The 22,272-nt window shown below is 66.0% G+C and overlaps 1 protein-coding gene across 1 annotated transcript; it reads left to right on the top strand.

The window, feature by feature from the left end:
- Positions 1–363: 363 nt before the first annotated feature.
- Positions 364–10,492, top strand: LOC148590909 (SH3 and multiple ankyrin repeat domains protein 1-like; the record flags this gene model as incomplete). The annotated part of the gene is made up of 5 exons (XM_088538334.1): positions 364–417; positions 2,148–2,272; positions 3,362–3,461; positions 5,746–7,618; positions 9,925–10,492. Coding segments are annotated over 5 exons (2,699 nt in total), but the record flags the coding sequence as incomplete, so codon positions are not given.
- Positions 10,493–22,272: the final 11,780 nt, after the last annotated feature.

Genomic DNA, 22,272 nt, shown 5'->3' with positions numbered 1-22,272 from the left:
CCCCCTAGCACCCCATAGGACCCTATAGGACCCTATGGCACCCTATACCCCTACTTTAGCACCCTATAACACCCTATAGCACCCCATTGTACCGCCTAGCACCCCATGGGACCCTATAGGACCCTATGGCATCCTATACCGCTACTCTAGCACCCCATAGCACCCTATAGCACCCTATGGCACCCTATACCCCTACTCTAGCACCCTATGACACTCCATAGCACCCTATTGTACCCCATAGCACCCCATAGCACCCTATGGCACCCTATAGGAGCCTATAGCACCCCCTGGCACCCTATAGCACCCCCCGAGTTTGTGTCCCCCCCCCCCCCCCCCGGTGTCACCCCCCCTCTGTGTCCCCAGAGCTGGAGCCGTCGGTCACCGACAAGAAGAGGACGGTCTATCAGATGGCCCTGAGTACGGCCGGACGCCGGGGCCCCCCGGACGCCTGGGCCCCCTGGGGGGGGGGGGGGCACCCGGACGCCGGGGCCCCCCCGGACGCCTGGGCCCCCTGGGGGGCGGGGGGGACACCCGGACGCCTGGGCCCCCTGGGTGAAGGGGGGGGGGGGCACCCGGATGCCTGGGCCCCCCCGGACGCCTGGGCCCCCTGCGGGGTGTGGGGGGGCACCCGGACGCCTGGGCCCCCTGGGTGAAGGGTGGGGGGGGCACCCGGATGCCTGGGCCCCTGGGATGGGGGGGGGGTACCCGGACGCCTGGGCCCCCTCTGGGGTGGGGGGGGCACCCGGACGCCTGGGCCCCTGCGGGGGGGGGGGCACCTGGATGCCTGGGCCCCCCCGGACGCCTGGACCCCCTGCGGGGTGGGGGGGACACCCGGACGCCTGGGCCCCCCCCGGACGCCTGGGCCCCCTGTGGGGTGGGGGGGGGGCACCCGGACGCCTGGGCCCCCCCCCGGACGCCTGGGCCCCCTGCGGGGTGGGGGGGGGGGCACCCGGATGCCTGGGCCCCCTGGGGGGGGGGGGCACCCGGACGCCTGGGCCCCCCCCCGGACGCCTGGGCCCCCTGCGGGGTGTGGGGGGGGGCACCCGGACGCCTGGGCCCCCTGGGGGGGAAGGACACCTGGGAGCTGGGGGGGGGGGGTCCCCGGAATGAGGGAGGGTCTCCAAAATGGGGGGGTCTCCAGAATGGGTTGGGGGGGGTCCCGGGGGGGGATCTCCAGGTTGGGGGGGGGTCCCAGTTCAGGGGTGTCCCCAGGTTGGGGGTGTCTCCAATTTGGGGGTTCCCCAGTTTGGGGATGTCCCAGGTTGGGGGTGTCCCCAGTTTAGGGGTGTCCCCATATGGGGCGGGTCCCAGGTTGGGGGTGTCCCCAGCTTGGGGGGTCCCCAGGTTGGGGGTCCCAGTTTGGGGATGTCCCCAGTTTGGGGGTCCCAGTCCGGGGGTATCCCCAGGTTGGGGGGTGTCCCCGTTAAAGGGGTGTCCCCGGCTCATGGGGGTGTCCCCAATTCGGGGGTGTCCCCAGTTTGGGGGTGTCCCTGGCTCATGGGGGTGTCCCCAGTTTGGGGGTATCCCCAAGTGTGGGGGGGTCCCAGTTCGAGGTTGTCCCTAGATTGGGGGTGCCCCAGTTTGGGGGTGTCCCCAGGTTGAGGGTGTCCCAGTTTGGGGGGTCCCATTTCGGGGTTGTCCCCAGTTCGGGGGTATCCCCAGTTTGGGGGTATCCTCAGGTTGGGGGTCCCAGTTTGGGGATGTCCCCAGGTTGGGGGGTCCCAGTCCGGGGGTATCCCCAGGTTGGGGGGTGTCCCCGTTAAAGGGGTGTCCCCGGCTCATGGGGGTGTCCCCAATTCGGGGGTATCCCCAGGTTGGGGGGGTCCCAGTTTGGGGTGTCCCCAGTTTGGGGGTGTCCCCAGCTCGGGGGGGATGTCCCCAGTTCGGGGGTGTCCCCAGGTTGGGGGGGGTCCCAGTTCGAGGGTGTCCCCAGTTCGAGGGTGTCCCCAGTTCGGGGGTGTCCCCAGGTTGGGGGGGGTCCCAGGTTGGGGGTATCCCCAGTTCGGGGGTGTCCCCAGTTTGGGGATGTCCCCAGTTCGGGGGTGTCCCCAGCTCAGGGGGGGTGTCCCCAATTTGGGGGCCCCCCCCCCCGTCTCGGGGGGTCCCGTGGGCGCTCCCGGACGCCTGGGCCCCCCCCCCCCCCGCAGACAAACTGGACGAGATCCTGGCGGCCGCTCAGCAGAGCATCGGCGGGGGGGGGGAGGGCCCCGCGGCCGCCCCCCCCCTGCCCCCCCTGGCCAAGGGCCGGCCCAGGGGCTACTTCAGCCCCGAGGTGGGGGGGGCCGGACGCCTGGGCCCCTTTTTTGGGGGGGGGGGGGAGGCACCTGGATGGGGGGGGTAATGGGGGGTACCTGGACACCTGGGTCCCTTTGGGGGGGGGCACCTGGATGGGAGGGGGTTGGGGGACCCGGACGCCTGGGCCCCTTTCTGGGGGGGGGGGGGCACCTGGATGGGGGGGGTTGGGGGGGCCCGGACGCCTGGGCCCCTTTTTGGGGGGGGGGGGGGCACCTGGATGGGGGGGGTTGGGGGACCCGGACACCTGGGTCCCTTTGGGGGGGGGCACCTGGATGGGAGGGGGTTGGGGGGACCCGGACGCCTGGGCCCCTTTTGGGGGGGGCACCTGGATGGGGGGGGGTTGGGGGACCCGGACGCCTGGGCCCCTTTTGGGGGGGGGCACCTGGATGGGGGGGGGTTGGGGGGCCCGGACGCCTGGGCCCCTTTTTTTGGGGGGGGGGGGCACCTGGATGGGGGGGGTAATTGGGAGGGGGTAATTGGGGGGGGTAATGGGGGGTACCTGGACACCTGGGTCCCTTTGGAGCGGGGGCACCTGGATGGGAGGGGGTTGGGGGGGCCTGGACGCCTGGGCCCCTTTTTGGGGGAGGGGCATCTGGATGGGAGGGGGTTGGGGGACCCGGACGCCTGGGCCCCTTTTGGGGGGGGCACCTAGATGGGAGGGGGTTGGGGGGACCCGGACGCCTGGGCCCCTTTTTTGGGGGTGGGGGGGGGCACCTAGATGGGGGGGGTAATTGGGGGGGGTAATGGGGGGGTACCTGGACACCTGGGTCCCTTTGGGGGGGGGCACCTGGATGGGGGGGGGCTGGGGGGCCCGGACGCCTGGGCCCCTTTTTGGGGGAGGGGCATCTGGATGGGGGGGTAATGGGGGGTACCTGGACACCTGGGTCCCTTGGGGACACCTGGGTCCCTTGGGGGGGGGGGGGGCACCCGGATGCCTGGGCCCCTTGGGGACACCTGGGCCCCTTGGGGGGGTCACCCGGACGCCTGGGCCCCTTGGGGACACCTGGGTCCCTTGGGGAGGCCGCCCGGACGCCTGGGCCCCCTTGACCAGGGCTCTGTGCCACAGGCGACCTTCGAGGGCCACCGCCTGGGGCCGGGGGGCTACGAGCGGCCGTTCCTGCCCGCCGGGCCCCCCCACGGCCTCATGCTGCGCCAGAAATCCATCGGTGAGCCCGGACGCCGGGGCCCCTTCCGGCCGGGAGCCCGCGGGGAGGGTCCTGGGGCCTCCGGACCCCTTGGCCTCCAAGGGGAGGATCCCGGGGCCTCCAGACACCCGGGTCCCCATGGGGAGGGTCCCGGGGCCTCGGGACGCCTGGACCTCCATGGGGAGGGTCCTGGAGCCTCTGGACTCCTGGGTCCCCATGCGGAGGGTCCTGGAGCCTCCAGACACCCGGGCCTCCATGCGGAGGCTGCTGAGACCCCCAGACACCTGGGCCTCCATGGGGAGGGTCCCGGGGCCTCGGGATGCCCGGGCCTCCATGGGGAGGGTCCCAGGACCTCCAGATACCTGGGCCTCCATGGGGAGGGTCCTGGGGCCTCCGGACACCTGGGCCTCCATGTGGAGGGTCCCGGGGCCTCCAGATATCCGGGCCTCCATGGGGAGGCTGCTGGGGCCTCCGAATGCCTGGGCCTCCGTGGAGAGGCTGCTGGGATCCCTGGACGCCGGGGCCCCTTCAACCCAGGCCTCCATGGGGAGGGTCCTGGGGCCTCCGGACTCCTGGGTCCCCATGGGGAGAGTCCTGGGGCCTCCAGACTCCTGGGCTTCCATGGGGAGGGTCCCGGGGCCTCCAGATATCCGGGTCCCCATGGGGAGGCTGCTGGGGCCTCCAGACGCCTGGGCCTCCATGGAGAGGGTGCTGGGACCCCCGGACACCTGGGCCCCTTCAACCTGGGTCCCAATGGGGAGGGTGCTGGGACCCCCGGACACCTGGGCCCTTAAACATGGAACCCCATGAGGAGGGTCCCCGGGGCCTCCAGACACCCGGGCCTCCATGCGGAGGCTGCTGGGACCCCCGAACGCCTGGGCCTCCATGGGGAAAGTCCTGGGGCCTCTGGACCCCTGGGCCTCCATGGGGAGGCTGATGGGGCCTCCGAATGCCTGGGCCTCCATGGGGAGGGTCCTGGGGCCTCCGGACCCCTGGGCCTCCATGGGGAGGGTCCCGGGGCCTCCAGATATCCGGGTCCCCATGGGGAGGCTGCTGGGGCCTCCAGATGCCTGGGCCTCCATGGAGAGGGTGCTGGGACCCCCGGACACCTGGGCCCCTTCAACCTGGGTCCCAATGGGGAGGGTGCTGGGACCCCCGGACACCTGGGCCCTTAAACATGGAACCCCATGAGGAGGATCCCCGGGGCCTCCAGACACCCGGGCCTCCATGGGGAGGGTCCCAGGGCCTCCAGATACCTGGGCCTCCATGCAGAGGCTGCTGGGACCCTCGGACGCCTGGGCCTCCTTGGGGAGGGTCCTGGGGCCTCTGGACCCCTGGGCCTCCATGGGGAGGCTGATGGGGCCTCCGAATGCCTGGGCCTCCATTGGGAGGGTGCTGGGATCCCCGGACGCCTGGGCCCCTTCAACCCAGGTCCCCATGGGGAGGGTCCCAGGGCCTCCAGATGCCTGGGCCTCCATGGGGAGGCTGCTGGGATCCCCGGATGCCTGGGCCCCTTAAACATGGAACCCCATGAGGAAGGTGCTGGGGCCTCTGGACGCCTGGGCCTCCACGGGGAGGGTCCTGGGGCCTCCAGACACCCGGGTCCCCATGGGGAGGGTCCTGGGGCCTCTGGATACCTGGGCCTCCATGGGGAGGGTGCTGGGACCCCTGGATGCCGGGGCCCCTTAAACATGGAACCCCATGAGGAGGGTACTGGGGCCTCCAGACACCCGGGTCCCCATGGGGAGGGTCCCGGGGCCTCGGGATGCCCTGGGCCTCCATGGGGAGGGTCCTGGGGCCTCCAGATACCTGGGCCTCCATGGGGAGGCTGCTGGGACCCCCGGACGCCTGGGCCTCCTTGGGGAGGGTCCTGGGGCCTCTGGAGCCCTGGGCCTCCATGGGGAGGCTGATGGGGCCTCCGAATGCCTGGGCCTCCATTGGGAGGCTGCTGGGATCCCCGGACGCCTGGGCCCCTTCAACCCAGGTCCCCATAGGGAGGGTCCCAGGGCCTCCAGATGCCTGGGCCTCCATGGGGAGGCTGCTGGGATCCCCGGATGCCTGGGCCCCTTAAACATGGAACCCCGTGAGGAAGGTGCTGGGGCCTCTGGACGCCTGGGCCTCCACGGGGAGGGTCCTGGGGCCTCCAGACACCCGGGTCCCCATGGGGAGGGTCCTGGGATCCCTGGACACCTGGGCCTCCATGGGGAGGGTCCTGGGGCCTCCAGACACCTGGGCCTCCATGGGGAGGCTGCTGGACCCCCCCGGACGCCGGGGCCCCCCTCACCCTCCATCTTCCCCCTCCCAGGGGCGGCTGAGGAGGACAAGCCCTTCCTGGCCCCGCCGGGCTCGTCGGGCAAGTTCAGCCGGAGCCTCTCGGTGCCGGGGCCGGAGGAGATCCCGCCGCCTCCCACCACGTCGCCGCCGGAGCCTCCCTACAGCTCGGCCTCCAACAAGGCCGCGGCGGCGGCGCCGCCGCCGCCATCATCATCATCGTGGAGGCCGGGCGCCGAGCTGCGCCTCTACAACCTCCCCGCGCGGCCCGGCGCCATGTACGTCCCCGCCAAGCCGCTGCGGCGCAAGGGCCCGCTGGTGAAGCAGCCCAAGGTGGAGGACGGCGACAAGGACAAGAGCTCCATCGCCATCCCCACCATCGTGGTGAAGGCGCCGTCCACCAGCAGCAGCGGCCGCAGCAGCCAGGGCAGCAGCGTGGAGGCCGAGGCGGCGCCGGAGGCCGCCCCGGCGCCGTCATCGTCGCTCGATTTCACCTCGCAGTTCGGCGCCGCGTTGGTCGGGGCGGCGCGGCGCGAGTGGCCGCCCGAGGGAGGCCGCCGCCGCTCGGCCTTGTTCCTGTCCACCGAGGAGGACGAGGAGGAGCTGGCGCCGCCGCGGCTGCGCCATTCCAAGAGCATCGACGAGGCCCTGTTCGCCGGGGAGGCCCTGGCGACGCCGGCGCCGCCGCCGCCGTCCCGCGCGTACGCCGGCTCCTACCGCCCCGCCAAGGCCGCCGGAGGGGCCTTCAGCGCCGTGCAGGCCGCGCCGCCATCTTGCGGCGCCGCGGGAGGCCGCGCCGCGGCGTGCGGAGGCCCCTCGGCCTCGCGGGCGGCCTCCCCGTCCCGATCGGTGCCGGTGTCACCTCACATGGCCCCGGTGTCACCTCACATGGCCCCGGTGTCACCGCACGTGGCCCCGGTGTCACCCCACGCGGCGCCGTCGCCTCACGCGGCGCCGCCATCTTGTGCGGCGGCGCCGTCGCCTCACGCGGCGCCGCCATCTTGCGCGGCGCCTCCATCTTGCGCCGCCGCGCCGCCATCTTGCGCCATGGCGCCATCCCCCGTGGCCGCCCCGGGCCCCCGCGGCAGCCGCCCCGCGTCCCCCCGGCACCTCCACGAGGCCGAGAAGCGGCCGGACGAGGCCAAGATGGAGCTGCACGTCCGCTTCATGGAGGACGGCGCCGCCGCCGCGGCCTCCACCGGGGCGGACGGGCTGCCCCTGCTGGCGCTGCCGCCGCCGGCGCCCTCGGTGGACGTGGAGGACGAGTTCCTGTTCGCGGAGCCGCTGCCGCCGCCGCTCGAGTTCTCCAACAGCTTCGACAAGGCCGAGGCCTCCGCGGCGCCGGGGCCTCCGCTCGACTCGACGGCCTCCAGTTTGACGTCGTACGACAGCGAAGTGGCCACGTTGACGCAGGCGGCGCCGCGCGAGCCCCACGTCAACTTCTCGGCCGTCGTGGCCTCCATCGCCATCCCGGCGGAGGCCGCCGAGGCCGTCACCGACTCGGGCATCGAGGAGGTCGACAGCCGCTCGAGCAGCGACCACCACCTGGAGACCATCAGCTCGGTGTCCACGTTGTCCTTATCGAGCGAGGGCGCCGAGCTGCTCGACACCTACGTGTCCTATTTGGATGGTCCCGTGGAGAAGGCGGCGGCGGCGCCGCGGCCGCCGCGCGCGCGGCCCTTCCCGCCGCGCCGCCCCGAGCAGCCTCCCGCCGTGGCCGCCATGAAGGCCAGCATCATCTCCGAGCTCAGCTCCAAGCTGCAGCAGATCGGAGGAGCCTCCGGAGCCTCCGGAGCATCCGGAACACCGGGAACGCCGGGAGCGCCCTGGGCCCGCGGCCCCGATGGACCCGCCGGAGCCGCCGCCGCCTTCGGCCCCGAGCGCCCGGGATCGCTGGGACGGCACAGGTGGGAGCCGCTGCCTCGCGCCCCCGCTCCCTCCTTTTCCATCCTTTTCCATCTTTTCCCTCCTTTTTTCCCCCTTTTTTTCCTCCTTTTCCCTCTTTTTCCCTCCTTTTCCTTTCTTTCCCCTCCTTTTCCCTCTTTTTCCCTTCTTTCCCCTCCTTTTTCCTCTTCTTTCCCCTCCTTTTCCCCTTTTTTCTCTCCTTTTCCCTCCGCTCCCTCCTTTTCCCTCCTTTTCCGTCTTTTTCCCTCCTTTTCCCCCTTTTTCCCTCCCTTTCCCCCTTTTTTCCCTCCTTTTCCCTCCGCTCCCTCCTTTTCCGTCCTTTTCCATCCTTTTCCGTCCTTTTCCCCCTCCTTTTCCCCCCTTTTCCTTCTTTTTCCCCCCTTTTTCCCTCCTTTTCCCTCTGCTCCCTCCTTTCCCCTCCTTTTCCATCTTTTTCCCTCCTTTTTTTCCCTCCTTTTCCCCCTTTTTTCTCTCCTTTTCCCTCCGCTCCCTCCTTTTCCCTCCTTTTCCCCCTTTTTTCGCTCCTTTTCCCTCCGCTCCCTCCTTTTCCCTCCTTTTCCATCTTTTTCCCTCCTTTTCCATCCTTTTTTCCTTCTTTTTCCCCCTTTTTTCCCTCCTTTTCCCTCCACTCCCTCCTTTTCCCTCCTTTTCCCTCCACTCCCTCCTTTTCCCTCCTTTTCCATCTTTTTCCCTCCTTTTTTCCCTCCTTTTCCCCCTTTTTCCCTCCTTTCCCCCCTTTTTCCCTCCTTTTCCCTCTTTTTCCCTCCTTTTCCCTCTTTTCCCCTCCTTTTCCCTTCTTTTTTCCCTCCTTTCCCCCCCTTTCCCCCTCTTTTTCCCTCCTTTTCTCTCCTTTCCCCTTCCTTTCCCCTCCTTTTCCATCCTTTTTCCCCCCTTTTCCCTCTTTTTCCCTCCTTTTCCTCCTCCTTTCCCCTTCTTTCCCCCTCCTTTTCCCCCTCCTTTTCCCTTCTTTCCCCCTCCTTTTCCCCCTCCTTTTCCCTCCTTTTCCCTCCTTTCCCCCTCCTTTTCCCTCTTTATCCCTCCTTTTCCATCTTTTTCCTCCTTTCCCCCTCCTTTTCCCTCCATTTCCCCCTCCTTTTCCCTCCTTTTCCACCTCCTTTTCCCTCCCTTTCACCTCTTTTCCCTCCTTTCTCCTCCCTCCTTTCCTCACACACCCAACACAAACACCCGGACCCCCAACGCCCTTCACACACCCAACACGAACACCCAACGCCCATCGCACACCCAACATGAACACCCAGCGCCCCTCACACACCCAACATGAACACCCAGCGCCCCTTGCACACCTAACACGAACACCCAATGCTCTTGGCACACCTAACACGAACACCCAATGCCCCTCACACACCCAACACTAACACCCAATGCCCCTTGCACACCCAACACTAACACCCAACGCCCCTCACACACCCAACACGAACACCCAATGCCCCTCTGACACCCAACAGGAACACCCAACACCCAATGCCCATCGCACACCCAACACGAACACCCAACGCCCATCGCACACCCAACATGAACACCCAACGCTCTTGGCACACCCAACATGAACACCCAACGCTCCTTGCACACCCAACATGAACACCCAGCCACCCAGTGCCCCTTGAACACCCAACATGAACACCCAACACCCCTCACACACCCAACACGAACACCCAACGCTCCCTGCACACCCAACATGAACACCCGGCCACCCAACGCCCATTGCACACCCAACACAAACACCCAACTCTCCCAGCACACTCAACATGAACACCCAATGCCCCTCTCAAACCCAACATGAACACTCAACGCCCCTCGCACACCCAACATGAACACCCAATGCCCCTTGCACACCCAACATGAACACCCAACGCCCCTCGCACACCCAACATGAACACCCAATGCCCCTTGCACACCCAACATGAACACCTGGCCACCCAATGCCCATCGCACACCCAACACGAACACCCAACGCTCTTGGCACACCCAACATGAACACCCAGACACCCAATGCCCCTCGCACACCCAACACGAACACCCAACGCTCCCTGCACACCCAACACGAACACCCAACGCCCTTCGCACACCCAACACGAACACCCAACGCCCCTCACACACCCAACACGAACAGCCAATGCCCCTCGCACACCCAACACGAACACCCAACGCTCTTGGCACATCCAACATGAACACCCAGACACCCAATGCCCCTCGCACACCCAACACGAACACCCAACGCCCTTCGCACACCCAACACGAACCCCCCGCCACCCACCACCCACCGCTCACCGCTCTCCCCACTCCGCAGGCTCCCGGACTCTCCCGCCGCCTCCACCGCCCCCAAGACCCCGCTCTTCCCGCCCTGGCTGCCCCCCAAGGCGGCACCCATGGGTGTCACCGCGGCGGGCGAGCTGGAGGTGCGGCCGGCCCTGCGCCGCGCGCCCAGCCCGGCCGCGCTCCCCAGCGAGCCCAAGGCCAGCGCGGCGCCGCCGCGACCCGCGTCGCTCCCGCTGCTCCCGGCCGCGCCGCTCTACGCGGGGCTCCTGGAGCTCCGCGGCGGCACCGGTGGCACCTTGGGCGACCTGGCGACGCGCTCGCTGTCCCCCACGCGCTTCCTGCCGCCGCCGGACAAGCCGTTCGGCGCGAAGCCGCTGCCCTTCTGGAGCAAGTTCGACGTGGCCGACTGGCTCGAGTACCTCAACCTGGGCGAGCACCGCGAGCGCTTCCTGCACAACGAGATCGACGGCTCCCACCTGCCCTCGCTCACCAAGGAGGACTACATCGACCTGGGCGTCACCCGCGTGGGCCACCGCATGAACATCGACCGCGCGCTCAAGCTCTTCCTCGAGAGGTGATGGACGGCGCTGCCGCCCTTCCCGGCGTTCCCGGCGTTCCCGGCGATCCCGGTGTTCCTGGGAGGGGGCTGCTCCGGCGCCCGCTGCTGCTCGTGACGAGGGGTTGGGGTTGGAGATGGGGGGGGGAAACGGGGGCGGCTGGGGACGCGGGGGGGGGCGGGCGGCGGGGCGGGTGTCCCGGCCCGTGTCGCGACGGCAAATCCGTGTCGCGATAGCGAGTCCGTGTCGCGATAGCGAATCCGTGTCGCGATAGCGAATCCGTGTCGCGACAGCGAATCCGTGTCGCGATAGCAAGTCCGCGTCGCGATAGCAAATCCATGTCACGATAGCAAGTCCGTGTCGTGATAGCAAATCCACGTCACGATAGCAAGTCCGTGTCGCGATGGCAAATCCGTGTCGCGACAGCTAATCCGTGTCGTGATAGCAAATCCGTGTCACGACAGCGAATCCGTGTCGCGATAGCAAATCCACATCACGATAGCAAGTCCATGTCGCGATGGCAAATCCGTGTCGCGACAGCTAATCCGTGTCGTGATAGCAAATCCGTGTCACGACAGCGAATCCGTGTCGCGATAGCAAGTCCATGTCGCGATAGCAAATCCGCGTCGCGATAGCAAGTCCGCGTCGCGATAGCAAATCCACGTCACGATAGCAAGTCCGTGTCGCGATAGCAAATCCGTGTCGCGACAGCTAATCCGTGTCGTGATAGCAAATCCGTGTCGTGATAGCAAATCCACGTCGCGATAGCAAATCCACGTCACGATAGCAAATCCATGTCGCGATAGCAGACCCGTGTTGCGACAGCGGGCCCGTGTCGCGATACCAGATCCGTGTCATGATGCCAGACCCCTGTCACGACAGCAGACCCATGTCACGGTAAGAAGCCAATGTCACGACAGCAGACCCGTGTTGCAATAGCAGACCCGTGTCATGATACCAGACCCATGTCGCGATAGTAGACCCGTGTCACAATACCAGACCTGTGTTGTGATACCAGACCCCTGTCGCAATAGCAGACCTGTGTCACGATAGCAAACCCGCGTTGTGACAGCAGACCCGTGTCGCGATACCAGACCCCTGTCGCGACAGCGGACCCATGTCGCGGTAGCAAACCAATGTTGCGATGCCAGACCTGTGTCACGACACCAGACCCATGTCACGATAGTAAACCCATGTCACGATAGTAGACCCGTGTCACAACACCAGACCCGTGTCACAACACCAGACCCGTGTCACAATACCAGACCTGTGTCATGACACCAGACCTCTGTCGCAACAGCAGACCCATGTCGCAATAGCAAACCTGTGTCACGATAGTAGACCCATGTCGCAATACCAGACCCACATCACGATACCAGGCCCATGTCGCAATAGCAGACCCATGTCACGACAGCAAACCCACGTCACGATAGAAGACCCACATCGTGCTAGCAAACCTGTGTCGCGATACCAGCCCCATGTCGCGATAGCAAACCCATGTCGCGATAGCAAACCCATATCGCGATACCAGACCCACATTGCGACACGGGACGCGGGTCGGGAGGACAGACCCGGGTCACAAGGCAGGACTCGGACCGGGATAGCAGAGCCATGTCGCGATATGGGGCTCGGGTCGGGCGCAGGAGCCATGTCGGGATACGGGCCGCGGGTCGGGATACCGGACCCACGTCGCGATATGGGACTCGGACCACGATATCAGACCCATGTTGCGATACGGGACTCGGATCGGGCGTCAGATCCATGTCACGATACGGGACTCGGACCAGGATACCACACCCATGTCGCGATACGGGACACGGATCGGGATACTGGACCCATGTCAGGATACGGGACTCGGATTGGGATGCCACAGCCACATCACGAAGTGGGATTCGGCCCGGGATGTTGGAGCAGCTCCGGGATGCGGGGCCTGTTTCGGGATACAGGATTTGAACCAGGATACCAGACCCATGTCACGATACGGGGCTCGGATCAGGAGGCCGGAGCGGCTCTGGAATGTGGGAGCCATTCAGGAATATGGGATTCAGACCGGGATGCTGGAGCAGCTCTGGGATGTGGGACCTGTTTTGGGATACAGGGCTCAAACCGGGACACAGGTCCGGCTCCGGGATCCAGATCCGTTCTGGGATACGGGACTTGGATCATGATGCCAGAGCAGCTCCGGGATGCAGGATCCATTTCAGGATACGGGCCTCGGAACCAGGATGTCCGACTGGTTCTGGAATGCCGGACTCACGTTGGGATATGGGACTCGAAGGAGGATCCGGGATCTGGGAATCTGGGACCCCCATCGTGATGCAGGACACTCATCGGGACACAGGGCTCAATCTGGGATGAGAAACTGGCTCCAGGATTCGGGATACGTGTCAGGATACGGGATTTGACCTGGGACCCGGGACCAGCTCCGGAATTCAGGATCCGTTTAGGGATACAGGACTCAAATTGGGACATGGGAGCTGGTTTGGGATGTGGGACACGGGAGCAGCTCCAGGACATGGGATCCCCCATCAGGACATGGGATCCTCCATCGGGATAACATCAGGACACGGAATTCCCTGTCAGGACACCGGATCCCCCACCAGGACACAGGATCCTCCATTAGGACACGGGATGCTCCATTGGGATAACATCAGGATATGGGATTCCCTGTCAGGACACGGGATCCTCCGCCAGGACACGGGATCCTCCATCGGGATAACATCAGGACATGGAATTCCCTGTCAGGACATGGGATCCTCCATCGAGACATGGGATCCTCCATCGGGATAACATCAGGACACGGAATTCCCTGTCAGGACATGGGATCCCCCACCAGGACACGGGATCCTCCATCGGGACATGGGATCCTCCATCGGGATAACATCAGGACATGGAATTCCCTGTCAGGACATGGAATTCCCTGTCAGGACACGGGATCCTCCACTGGGAGACGGGATCCTCTATCGGGATAACATCAGGACACGGAATTCCCTGTCAGGACACAGGATCCTCCACCAGGACACGGGATCCTCCATCAGGACATGGGATCCTCCATCGGGATAACATCAGGACACGGAATTCCCTGTCAGGACACGGGATCCCCCACCAGGACATGGGATCCTCCATCGGGATAACGTCAGGACATGGAATTCCCTGTCAGGACACGGGATCCTCCACCGGGACACGGGATCCTCCATCGGGACACGGGATCCTCCATCGGGATAACATCAGGACACGGAATTCCCTGTCAAGACACGGGATCCTCCATCGGGACACGGGATCCTCCATCGGGATAACATCAGGACACGGAATTCCCTGTCAGGACATGGGATCCTCCACCGGGACACGGGATCCTCCATCGGGACATGGGATCCTCCATCGGGATAACATCAGGACACGGAATTCCCTATCAGGACACGGGATCCCCCACCAGGACACGGGACCCCCCCCTCCCCTCGCACAGGGCGCCTGTCCCGGGACACGCGTACACGCCAAGCACACGCGTGTGCACCGCTCTGCCCCTCCCCGTCACACACGTGTGCAATGCAGTGCACACACGTGTACCCCCCCCGGTCCCATGTTGGCTTGTGCACACGTGTGCACACATATGTGCCCATGCACACGCGTGTGTGCGCACACATGTGCCCATGCACACGTATGTGCCCATGCACACGCGTGTGCAGCACCAGATGCTCCCATACATGGCCCTGGTGCTCCCATGTCCTCAGTGTGTCACTCCCATGTCCTTAGTGTGTCACTCCCATGTCCTTAGCGTGTCACTCCCATGTCCTTAGTGTGTCATTCCCATGTCCTTAGTGTGTCACTCCTGTGTCCTTAGTGTGTCACTCCTGTGTCCTTAGCATGTTTTTCTGTATTCTTCGCATCATTCCCATGTCCTTAGCGTGTCACACTCCTGTCCTTAGCATGTTTTTCCCTATATCCTTTACCATCACTCCCATGTCCTTAGGCTGTCACTCCCATGTCCTGCACATATAATTCCCTTGTCCTTAGCGTGTCAATCCCATGTCCTTAGCGTGTCAATCCCGTGTCCTTAGCGTGTCGATCCCATGTCCTTAGCGTGTTGCTCCCATGTCCTGGACATATAATTCCCGTGTCCTTAGCACATCGTTCCCGTATCCTTAGCGTGTCAACCCCGTATCCTTAGCGTGTTGCTCCCTTGTCCTTAGTGTGTAGTTCCCATGTCCTGCGTGTATACTTCCCATGTCCTTAGCGTGTCGCTCCTGTGTCCCCAGCTGCTGCTCCCATGTCCTTAGCCTGTTGCTCCCGTGTCCTTAGTGTGTCGATCCCATGTCCTTAACGTGTTGCTCCCATGTCCTGGACATATAATTCCTGTGTCCTTAGCGTGTCGCTCCCGTGTCCTCAGCTGCTGCTCCCGTGTCCTTACCGTGTCAATCCCGTGTCCTTAGCGTGTCAATCCCGTGTCCTTAGCATGTCAATCCCATGTCCTGCACATATGATTCCTGTGTCCTTAGTGTGTCATTCCCGTGTCCTTACCGTGTCATTCCCGTGTCCTTACCGTGTCATTCCCGTGTCCTTAGCGTGTCATTCCCGTGTCCTTAGCGTGTCGCTCCCGTGTCCCCCCCCCCCGGCCTCCGGCCGTCTCTAAGGGCTCTCGTGTCGTCTCGCCTCGCCCCCCCCCCCCCCAAGACCCCCCCTTCCCCCCCCCCAAGAGGCAACGACCAAACACACGAATGTCTTCCAGCCCCTCCCCCCTCCCCCCGGACGCCTGGGCCCCTCCGTGGTGGCGGGTGGGGGGGGCGGGGCTGAAGGGGGCGGGGCTGAAGGGGGGGCACCCGGGTCTCCACTGGGACCCCCCCCCCCCCAAAATCCCCCTCCCCCCATCGAACACTGTGACCTGCTGCCACCCTGGGGGGGGGGGGGGGAGCAGCGAGGAGGGGCCCAGGCGTCCGGGGAGGCCCCGCCCCCTCCCCATAAAAGGCGTCCGGGGAAGCCCCGCCCCCTCCCCATAAAAGGCGTCCGGGACCCCCCGCCCCAAAAGGACCCAGGCGTCCGGGGAAGCCCCGCCCCTCCCAAAGGGACCCAGGCGTCCGGGATCCCCCCCCACCCCAAAAAGGGCCCAGGCGTCCGGGCCCCCCCCCCCCCAGCATGTCCCCCGCGCCCCCCCCCCCCCAACCATGACAAGGACCCAGGCGCCTCCCCCCGCCCCCCCCCCCCTCCAAAAAAAGGGCCCAGGCGTCCGGGCCCCCCCCCCCCATCCCCCGCGCTCCCCGCTGCCCCGCTGCGCCCTGTATAGAGCATCCGATGTAATTACTTCATTAACGGATTTTATTTGCAAATATAAATTAACGGAGAAAGAAACAACCCCCTCCCCCCCGTGTGTGTGTGAGTGTGCAAGGGGGGCGGGGGGGGGGCATGTGGGGGGCGTGAGGAGGGTGCAAAGGGCCGTGCAAGGGCACGAGGGGGTGCAAGGGGGCGTGCAAGAGTGTGAGGAGGGTGCAAAGGGCCGTGCAAGGGCACGAGGGGGTGCAAAGGGCCGTGCAAGGGCACAAGAGGGTGCAAAGGCCCGTGCAAGGGCACGAGGGAGTGCAAAGGGGCCGTGCAAGGGTGTGAGGAGGGTGCAAAGGGCCGTGCAAGGGCACGAGGGGGTGCAAAGGGGCGTGCAAGGGTGCAAAGGCCCGTGCAAGGGCATAAGGGGGTGCAAAGGGCTGTGCAAGGTGTGAGGAGGGTGCAAAGGGCCGTGCAAGGGCACGAGGGGGTGCAAAGGGGCGTGCAAGGGTGCAAAGGGTCGTGCAAGGGCATAAGGGGGTGCAAAGGGCTGTGAAGGTGTGAGGAGGGTGCAAAGGGCCGTGCAAGGGCACGAGGGAGTGCAAAGGGCCGTGCAGGGGTGTGAGGAGGGTGCAAAGGGCCGTGCAAGGGCAGAAGGGGGATGCAAAGGGCCGTGCAGGGGCACGAGGGGGTGCAAAGGGGCGTGCAAGGGTGTGAGGAGGGTACAAATGGCCGTGCAAGGGCACGAGGGGGTGCAAAGGGGCGTGCAAGGGTGCAAAGGGGCGTGCAAGGGCACGAGGGAGTGCAAGGGGGCGTGCAAGAGTGTGAGGAGGGTGCAAAGGGCCGTGCAAGGGCAGAAGGGGGATGCAAAGGGCCGTGCAAGGGTGTGAGGAGGGTGTGAGGGGGTGCAAAGAGGCCATGCAAGGGCACAAGGGGGTGCAAAGGGACGTGCAAGGGCACGAGGGAGTGCAAAGGGGCTGTGCAAGGGTGTGAGGAGGGTGCAAAGGGGCCGTGCAAGGGTGTGAGGAGGGTGCAAAGGGCCGTGCAAGGGCACGAGGGGATGCAAAGGGGCGTGCAAGGGTGCAAAGGGTCATGCAAGGGCACAAGAGGGTGCAAAGGGCCGTGCAAGGGTGTGAGGAGGGTGCAAAGGGGCGTGCAAGGGCATAAGGGGGTGCAAAGGGCCGTGCAAGGGCACGAGGGGGTGCAAAGGGCCGTGCAAGGGTGCAAAGGGTCATGCAAGGGCACAAGAGGGTGCAAAGGGCCGTGCAGGGGTGTGAGGAGGGTGCAAAGGGCCGTGCAAGGGCAAGAGGGGGTGCAAGGGGGCGTGCAAGAGTGTGAGGAGGGTGCAAAGGGCCGTGCAAGGGCACGAGGGGGTGCAAAGGGCCGTGCAAGGTGTGAGGGGGGTGCAAAGGGCCGTGCAAGGGTGCAAAGGGGCCGTGCAAGGGCACAAGAGGGTACAAAGGGCTGTGCAAGGCGTGAGGGGGTGCTAAGGACCGTGCAAGGTTGTGAGGAGGGTGCAAAGGGCCGTGCAAGGGCACGAGGGGGTGCAAAAGGCCGTGCAAGGGTGCAAAGGGTTGTGCAAGGGCATAAGGAGGTGCAAAGGGGTGTGCAAGGGCATGAGGGGGTGCAAAGGGCACAAGGGGGTGCAAAGAGCCGTGCAAGGGTGTGAGGGGGTGCAAAGGGGCGTGCAAGGGTGTGAGGGGGTGCAAAGAGGCCGTGCAAGGGCACGAGGGGGTGCAAAGGGACGTGCAAGGGCACAAGAGGGTGCAAAGGCCCGTGCAAGGGCACGAGGGAGTGCAAAGGGGCCGTGCAAGGGTGTGAGGAGGGTGCAAAGGGCCGTGCAAGGGTGTGAGGGGGTGCAAAGGGTCGTGCAAGGGCACAAGGGGGTGCAAAGGGCCGTGCAGGGGTGTGAGGAGGGTGCAAAGGGCCGTGCAAGGGCACGAGGGAGTGCAAAAGGGCCGTGCAAGGGTGTGAGGAGGGTGCAAAGGGGCGTGCAAGGGTGCAAAGGGGCGTGCAAGGGCACGAGGGGGTGCAAAGGGGCTGTGCAAGGGTGTGAGGAGGTGCAAAGGGCTGTGCAAGGGCACGAGGGGGTGCAAAGGGCCGTGCAAGGGTGCGAGGAGGTGCAAAGGGCTGTGCAAGGGCACGAGGGGGTGCAAAGGGCCGTGCAAGGGTCGTGCAAGGGCACAAGAGGGTGCAAAGGGCCGTGCAGGGGTGTGAGGAGGGTGCAAAGGGCTGTGCAAGGGCATAAGGGGGTGCAAAGAGGCCGTGCAAGGTGTGAGGAGGGTGCAAAGGGCCGTGCAAGGCACAAGAGCGTGCAAAGGGGCGTGCAAGGGTGCAAAGGGGCGTGCAAGGGCACGAGGGGGTGCAAAGGGCCGTGCAAGGTGTGAGGGGGTGCAAAGGGGCGTGCAAGGGCGCGAGCGGGTGCAAAGGGCCGTGCAAGGGCAGAAGGGGGGTGCAAAGGGCCGTGCAAGGGTTTGAGGAGGGTGTGAGGGGGTGCAAAGAGGCCGTGCAAGGGCACGAGGGGGTGCAAAGGGCCGTGCAAGGGCACAAGAGGGTGCAAAGGCCCGTGCAAGGGCACGAGGGAGTGCAAAGGGGCCGTGCAAGGGTGTGAGGAGGGTGCAAAGGGCCGTGCAAGGGCACGAGGGGGTGCAAAGGGCCGTGCAAGGGTGTGAGGAGGGTACAAAGGGCCGTGCAAGGGCACGAGGGGGTGCAAAGGGCCGTGCAAGGCACAAGGGGGTGCAAAGAGGCCGTGCAAGGGTGTGAGGAGGTGCAAAGGCCCGTGCAAGGGCACGAGGGAGTGCAAAGGGGCCGTGCAAGGGTGTGAGGAGGGTGCAAAGGGCCGTGCAAGGGCACGAGGGGGTGCAAAGGGGCCGTGCAACGACGCACCCGGGCTCTTGCACACGAGCGTGCGCGGCCGCTTGTGCACGTGGAGGGCTGGGGGGGGGGGGAGCCCCGCCCCGCCGTGACGCGCCGAGAAGCCCCGCCCCCTTGCATTGGCCACGCCCCCTCCACGCGACCGGCCGCTCGGCCACGCCCCCACCTAGCGCCCCCGCCACGTGGCCCCGCCCCGGGCGTGCCAACCACGCCCCTATTGTTTTGGCCCCGCCCACTTCTTTGGCCCCGCCCCCCGGCTAGGCGCTCGATCCCGCCTCCTTCCCCCACTCCCCTCCCACGTGGCCCCGCCTCCGGCTGCGGCCACGCCCCCCTTGGCTCCACCCCAGGCCGTAGCCCCGCCCGCTGCTGAAGCCCCGCCCCCGCAGAGAGCCCGACGTCCAGGACACGCCCCCCACAGCTCCTATATAAAGGGGCGGGGGAACCCAATAGGAGTCCCTGCTCACCCTATAGGCAACCCCTATGCTATAGGGGACCCCCCACCCTATAGGGGACCCCATACACACCCTATTGCCCCCCAAGCCATGAGGGAACCCCCTATATCTCCCCACCAGGGGTTCCCCCCACCCTATAGGGGACCCCCGCACCATAGGACCCCCCTCATTATGTCCCCCATGCCATAAGGGATCCACTTGTGCCCCATAGAGGGCCCACAGGGTCCCCCTGCCCCATAGGACCCACCCTTTACCCCCTATATGGATCTCTCTGCCCCATAGGGGATGCCCACTCTATAGGGGACACCCCCACACAGCCTATTGCTCCCCAAGCCATAAGGGGGGAGCCTCCTATATCCCCACCAGGGGTTTCCCCCACCCTATAGGGGACCCCCCCATTATGTCCCCCATGCCATAAGGGATCCACTTGTGAGAGAGGCCACAGGGTCCCCCTGCCCCATAGGACCCACCCTTTACCCCTATATGGATCTCTCTGCTCCATAGGGGACCCCCCACACAGCCTATTGCCCCCCAAGCCATAAGGGGGGAGCCTCCTATATCCCCACCAGGGGTTCCCCCCACCCTATAGGGGACCCCCTCACCATAGGACCCCCCCATTATGTCCCCCATGCCATAAGGGATCCATTTGTGGCCCCATAGAGAGCCCACAGGGTCCCCCCTGCCCCATAGGACCCACCCTTTACCCCCTATATGGATCTCTCTGCCCCATAGGGGATGCCCACTCTATAGGGGACACCCCCACACAGCCTATTGCTCCCAAGCCATAAGGGGGGAGCCTCCTATATCCCCACCAGGGGTTTCCCCCACCTATAGGGGACCCCCCCATTATGTCCCCCATGCCATAAGGGATCCACTTGTGCCCCATAGAGAGGCCACAGGGTCCCCCTGCCCCATAGGACCCACCCTTTACCCCCTATATGGATCTCTCTGCTCCATAGGGGACCCCCCACACAGCCTATTGCCCCCCAAGCCATAAGGGGGGAGCCTCCTATATCCCCACCAGGGGTTCCCCCCACCCTATAGGGGACCCCCTCACCATAGGACCCCCCCATTATGTCCCCCATGCCATAAGGGATCCATTTGTGCCCCATAGAGAGCCCACAGGGTCCCCCTGCCCCATAGGACCCACCCTTTACCCCCTATATGGATCTCTCTGCCCCATAGAGGATCCCTCCATACCCCATAGGGGACCCTCTAGCCCCGCCCACCCCACGGAGACCCCGCCCCCTAGCTCCGCCCTTTGGCGCCCCCTGGCGGCGCTCGGCGGCGGCGCCGGCACCTGCCGGGACCTGGCGGCGGCGCTCGGGCGGGTTCGGCTCCGGTTCGGAGCCGCTCGGGAAGCTTCGGCTCTTCTCGGGGCCGCTCGGCTCCGGTTCGGCTCAGCTCTCCGTTCCGCTAGTCCCGGTTCGCCGCGCCGCCGCTCGGGAGGGTTCGGCTCGGCTCGTGCCCCTCTCGGCCCGGTTCGGTACCACTCGGCTCCGCTCGGGTAAGATTCGGCCCGGTTCGGCAGCGCTCGGGAAGCTTCGTGCCCCTTTCGGCCCGTTCCGTGCCACTCGGCTCCGCTCGGGAAGGTTCGTCCCGGTTCGGCGCCGCTCGGGAAGGTTCGTCCCGGTTCGTCCCCTCTCGGGAAGGTTCGTCCCGGTTCGGTCCGTCTCGGGAAGGTTCGGCCCGGTTCGGTCCGTCTCGGGAAGGTTCGGCCCGGTTCGGCAGCACCCGGGAAGGTTCGGCCCGGTTCGGCGGCGCTCGGCCCGGTTCGGCCCGGCTCGGCGCGGCAGGTGAGCGCGGCCCCGGCGGGGGAACCGGGGGGCACTTGGGGGGCAGGTGGAGGGGGGGGCAGGTCCTTGGGGGGCAGTTTGGGAGAGTGACAAGGGGGGGGACACGGGGGGGCAGTTTTGAGGGGGCAGTTTTGGGGGGGTCTGTTTGAGAGGGGCAGGTTTGGGGGGGCAGTTTTGAGGGGGCAATTTTGGGGGGTCTGTTTGAGAGGGGCAGGTTTGGGGGGGCAGTTTTGGGGGGTCTCTTTGAGGGGTGCAGGTTGGGGGGGTGCGGGTTGGGGGCTGCATCATCCCTGGTGCTGTTCTTCTTTTTGGGGGGAATTTGGGGCATTTTGGGGGCCCTGGAAGCAGGTCCGGGTGATTGGGGGCAGTTCGAGGGGTCCTGGGGGCAGATTTGGGGGGCCTGGGGCCATCCGAGGGGGCCTGGGGGCAGTTTGGGGGGTCCTGGGGGCAGTTTGGGGGGTCCTGGAGGCAATTTGAGGGTCCCGGGGCCAGCTGGGGGGGGGGTGGGGGCAGATTTGGGGGTGTTAAGGGTAGGTCGGGGTCCCAGGGGCAGATTTGGGGCAATTTGAGGCCACTTGGGGTCCCCAGGAGCAGCTTGGGGCAGGGGGGTGGATCTTGGGGGTCCTGGAGACAATTTGGGGGTGAAAGGGGCGGTTTTGGGGGGCAGTTTTGGGGTCTGGGGGGCAGTTTTGGGGGGGATGGGATGGAGGGGGGACCCAGGCGTCCGGGGTTCCCCCCCCCTCCCAGGGCCGGCGCCCCCCCCCCCCCCCCCCGCTGCCGCATGGACCCCCCCCGTGTGGCCCCCGCGCCGCCCCCCCCCGGGCACCGCTGAGCCCCGGCAGCCGCCACGGAGCCGGTAGGTGGGTGTGCAAAGGGGGGGGGGGGGCTTGCACGGGGACCTTGCACGGGGGGACCTTGCACGGGGACCTTGCATGGAGGCTGTGCACGGGAAGCTCATATAGGGGACCTTGCACGGGGACATCGCACAAGGACCTCACATGGGGACCTTGCACGGGGACCTTGCACGGGGGGACCTTGCACAAGGACCTTGCACGAGGACCTCACATAGCGACTTTGCACGGGGGGACCTTGCACGGGGACCTTGCATGGAGGCTGTGCATGGGAAGCTCATAGAGGGTCCTTGCACAGGGGGACCTTGCACGGGGACCTTGCACGGGGACCTTGCACAGGGGCCGTGCACGGGGGCCATGCACGGGGACCTCATATAGGGTCCTTGCATGGGGGGACCTTGCACGGGGACATCGCACAAGGACCTCGCATAGGGTCCTTGCACGGGGACCTTGCATAGGGACTTTGCACGGGGACCTCACATAGCGGCCTTGCACGGGGGGGCCTTGCACGGGGACTTTGCACGAGGACCTTGCATGGGGACATCGCACGAGGACCTCGCATAGGGTCCTTGCACGGGGACCTTACATAGGGACCTTGCACG

This window comes from Tinamus guttatus, unplaced genomic scaffold, assembly GCF_059628265.1.
Source record: "Tinamus guttatus ecotype Peru unplaced genomic scaffold, ASM5962826v1 Tinamus_guttatus_pri_ptg001008l, whole genome shotgun sequence".
Classification (NCBI taxonomy): Eukaryota; Metazoa; Chordata; class Aves; order Tinamiformes; family Tinamidae; genus Tinamus; species Tinamus guttatus.
Note: the sequence above shows the minus strand (reverse complement) of the source record. Positions and strands in the feature narration are given on the sequence as shown.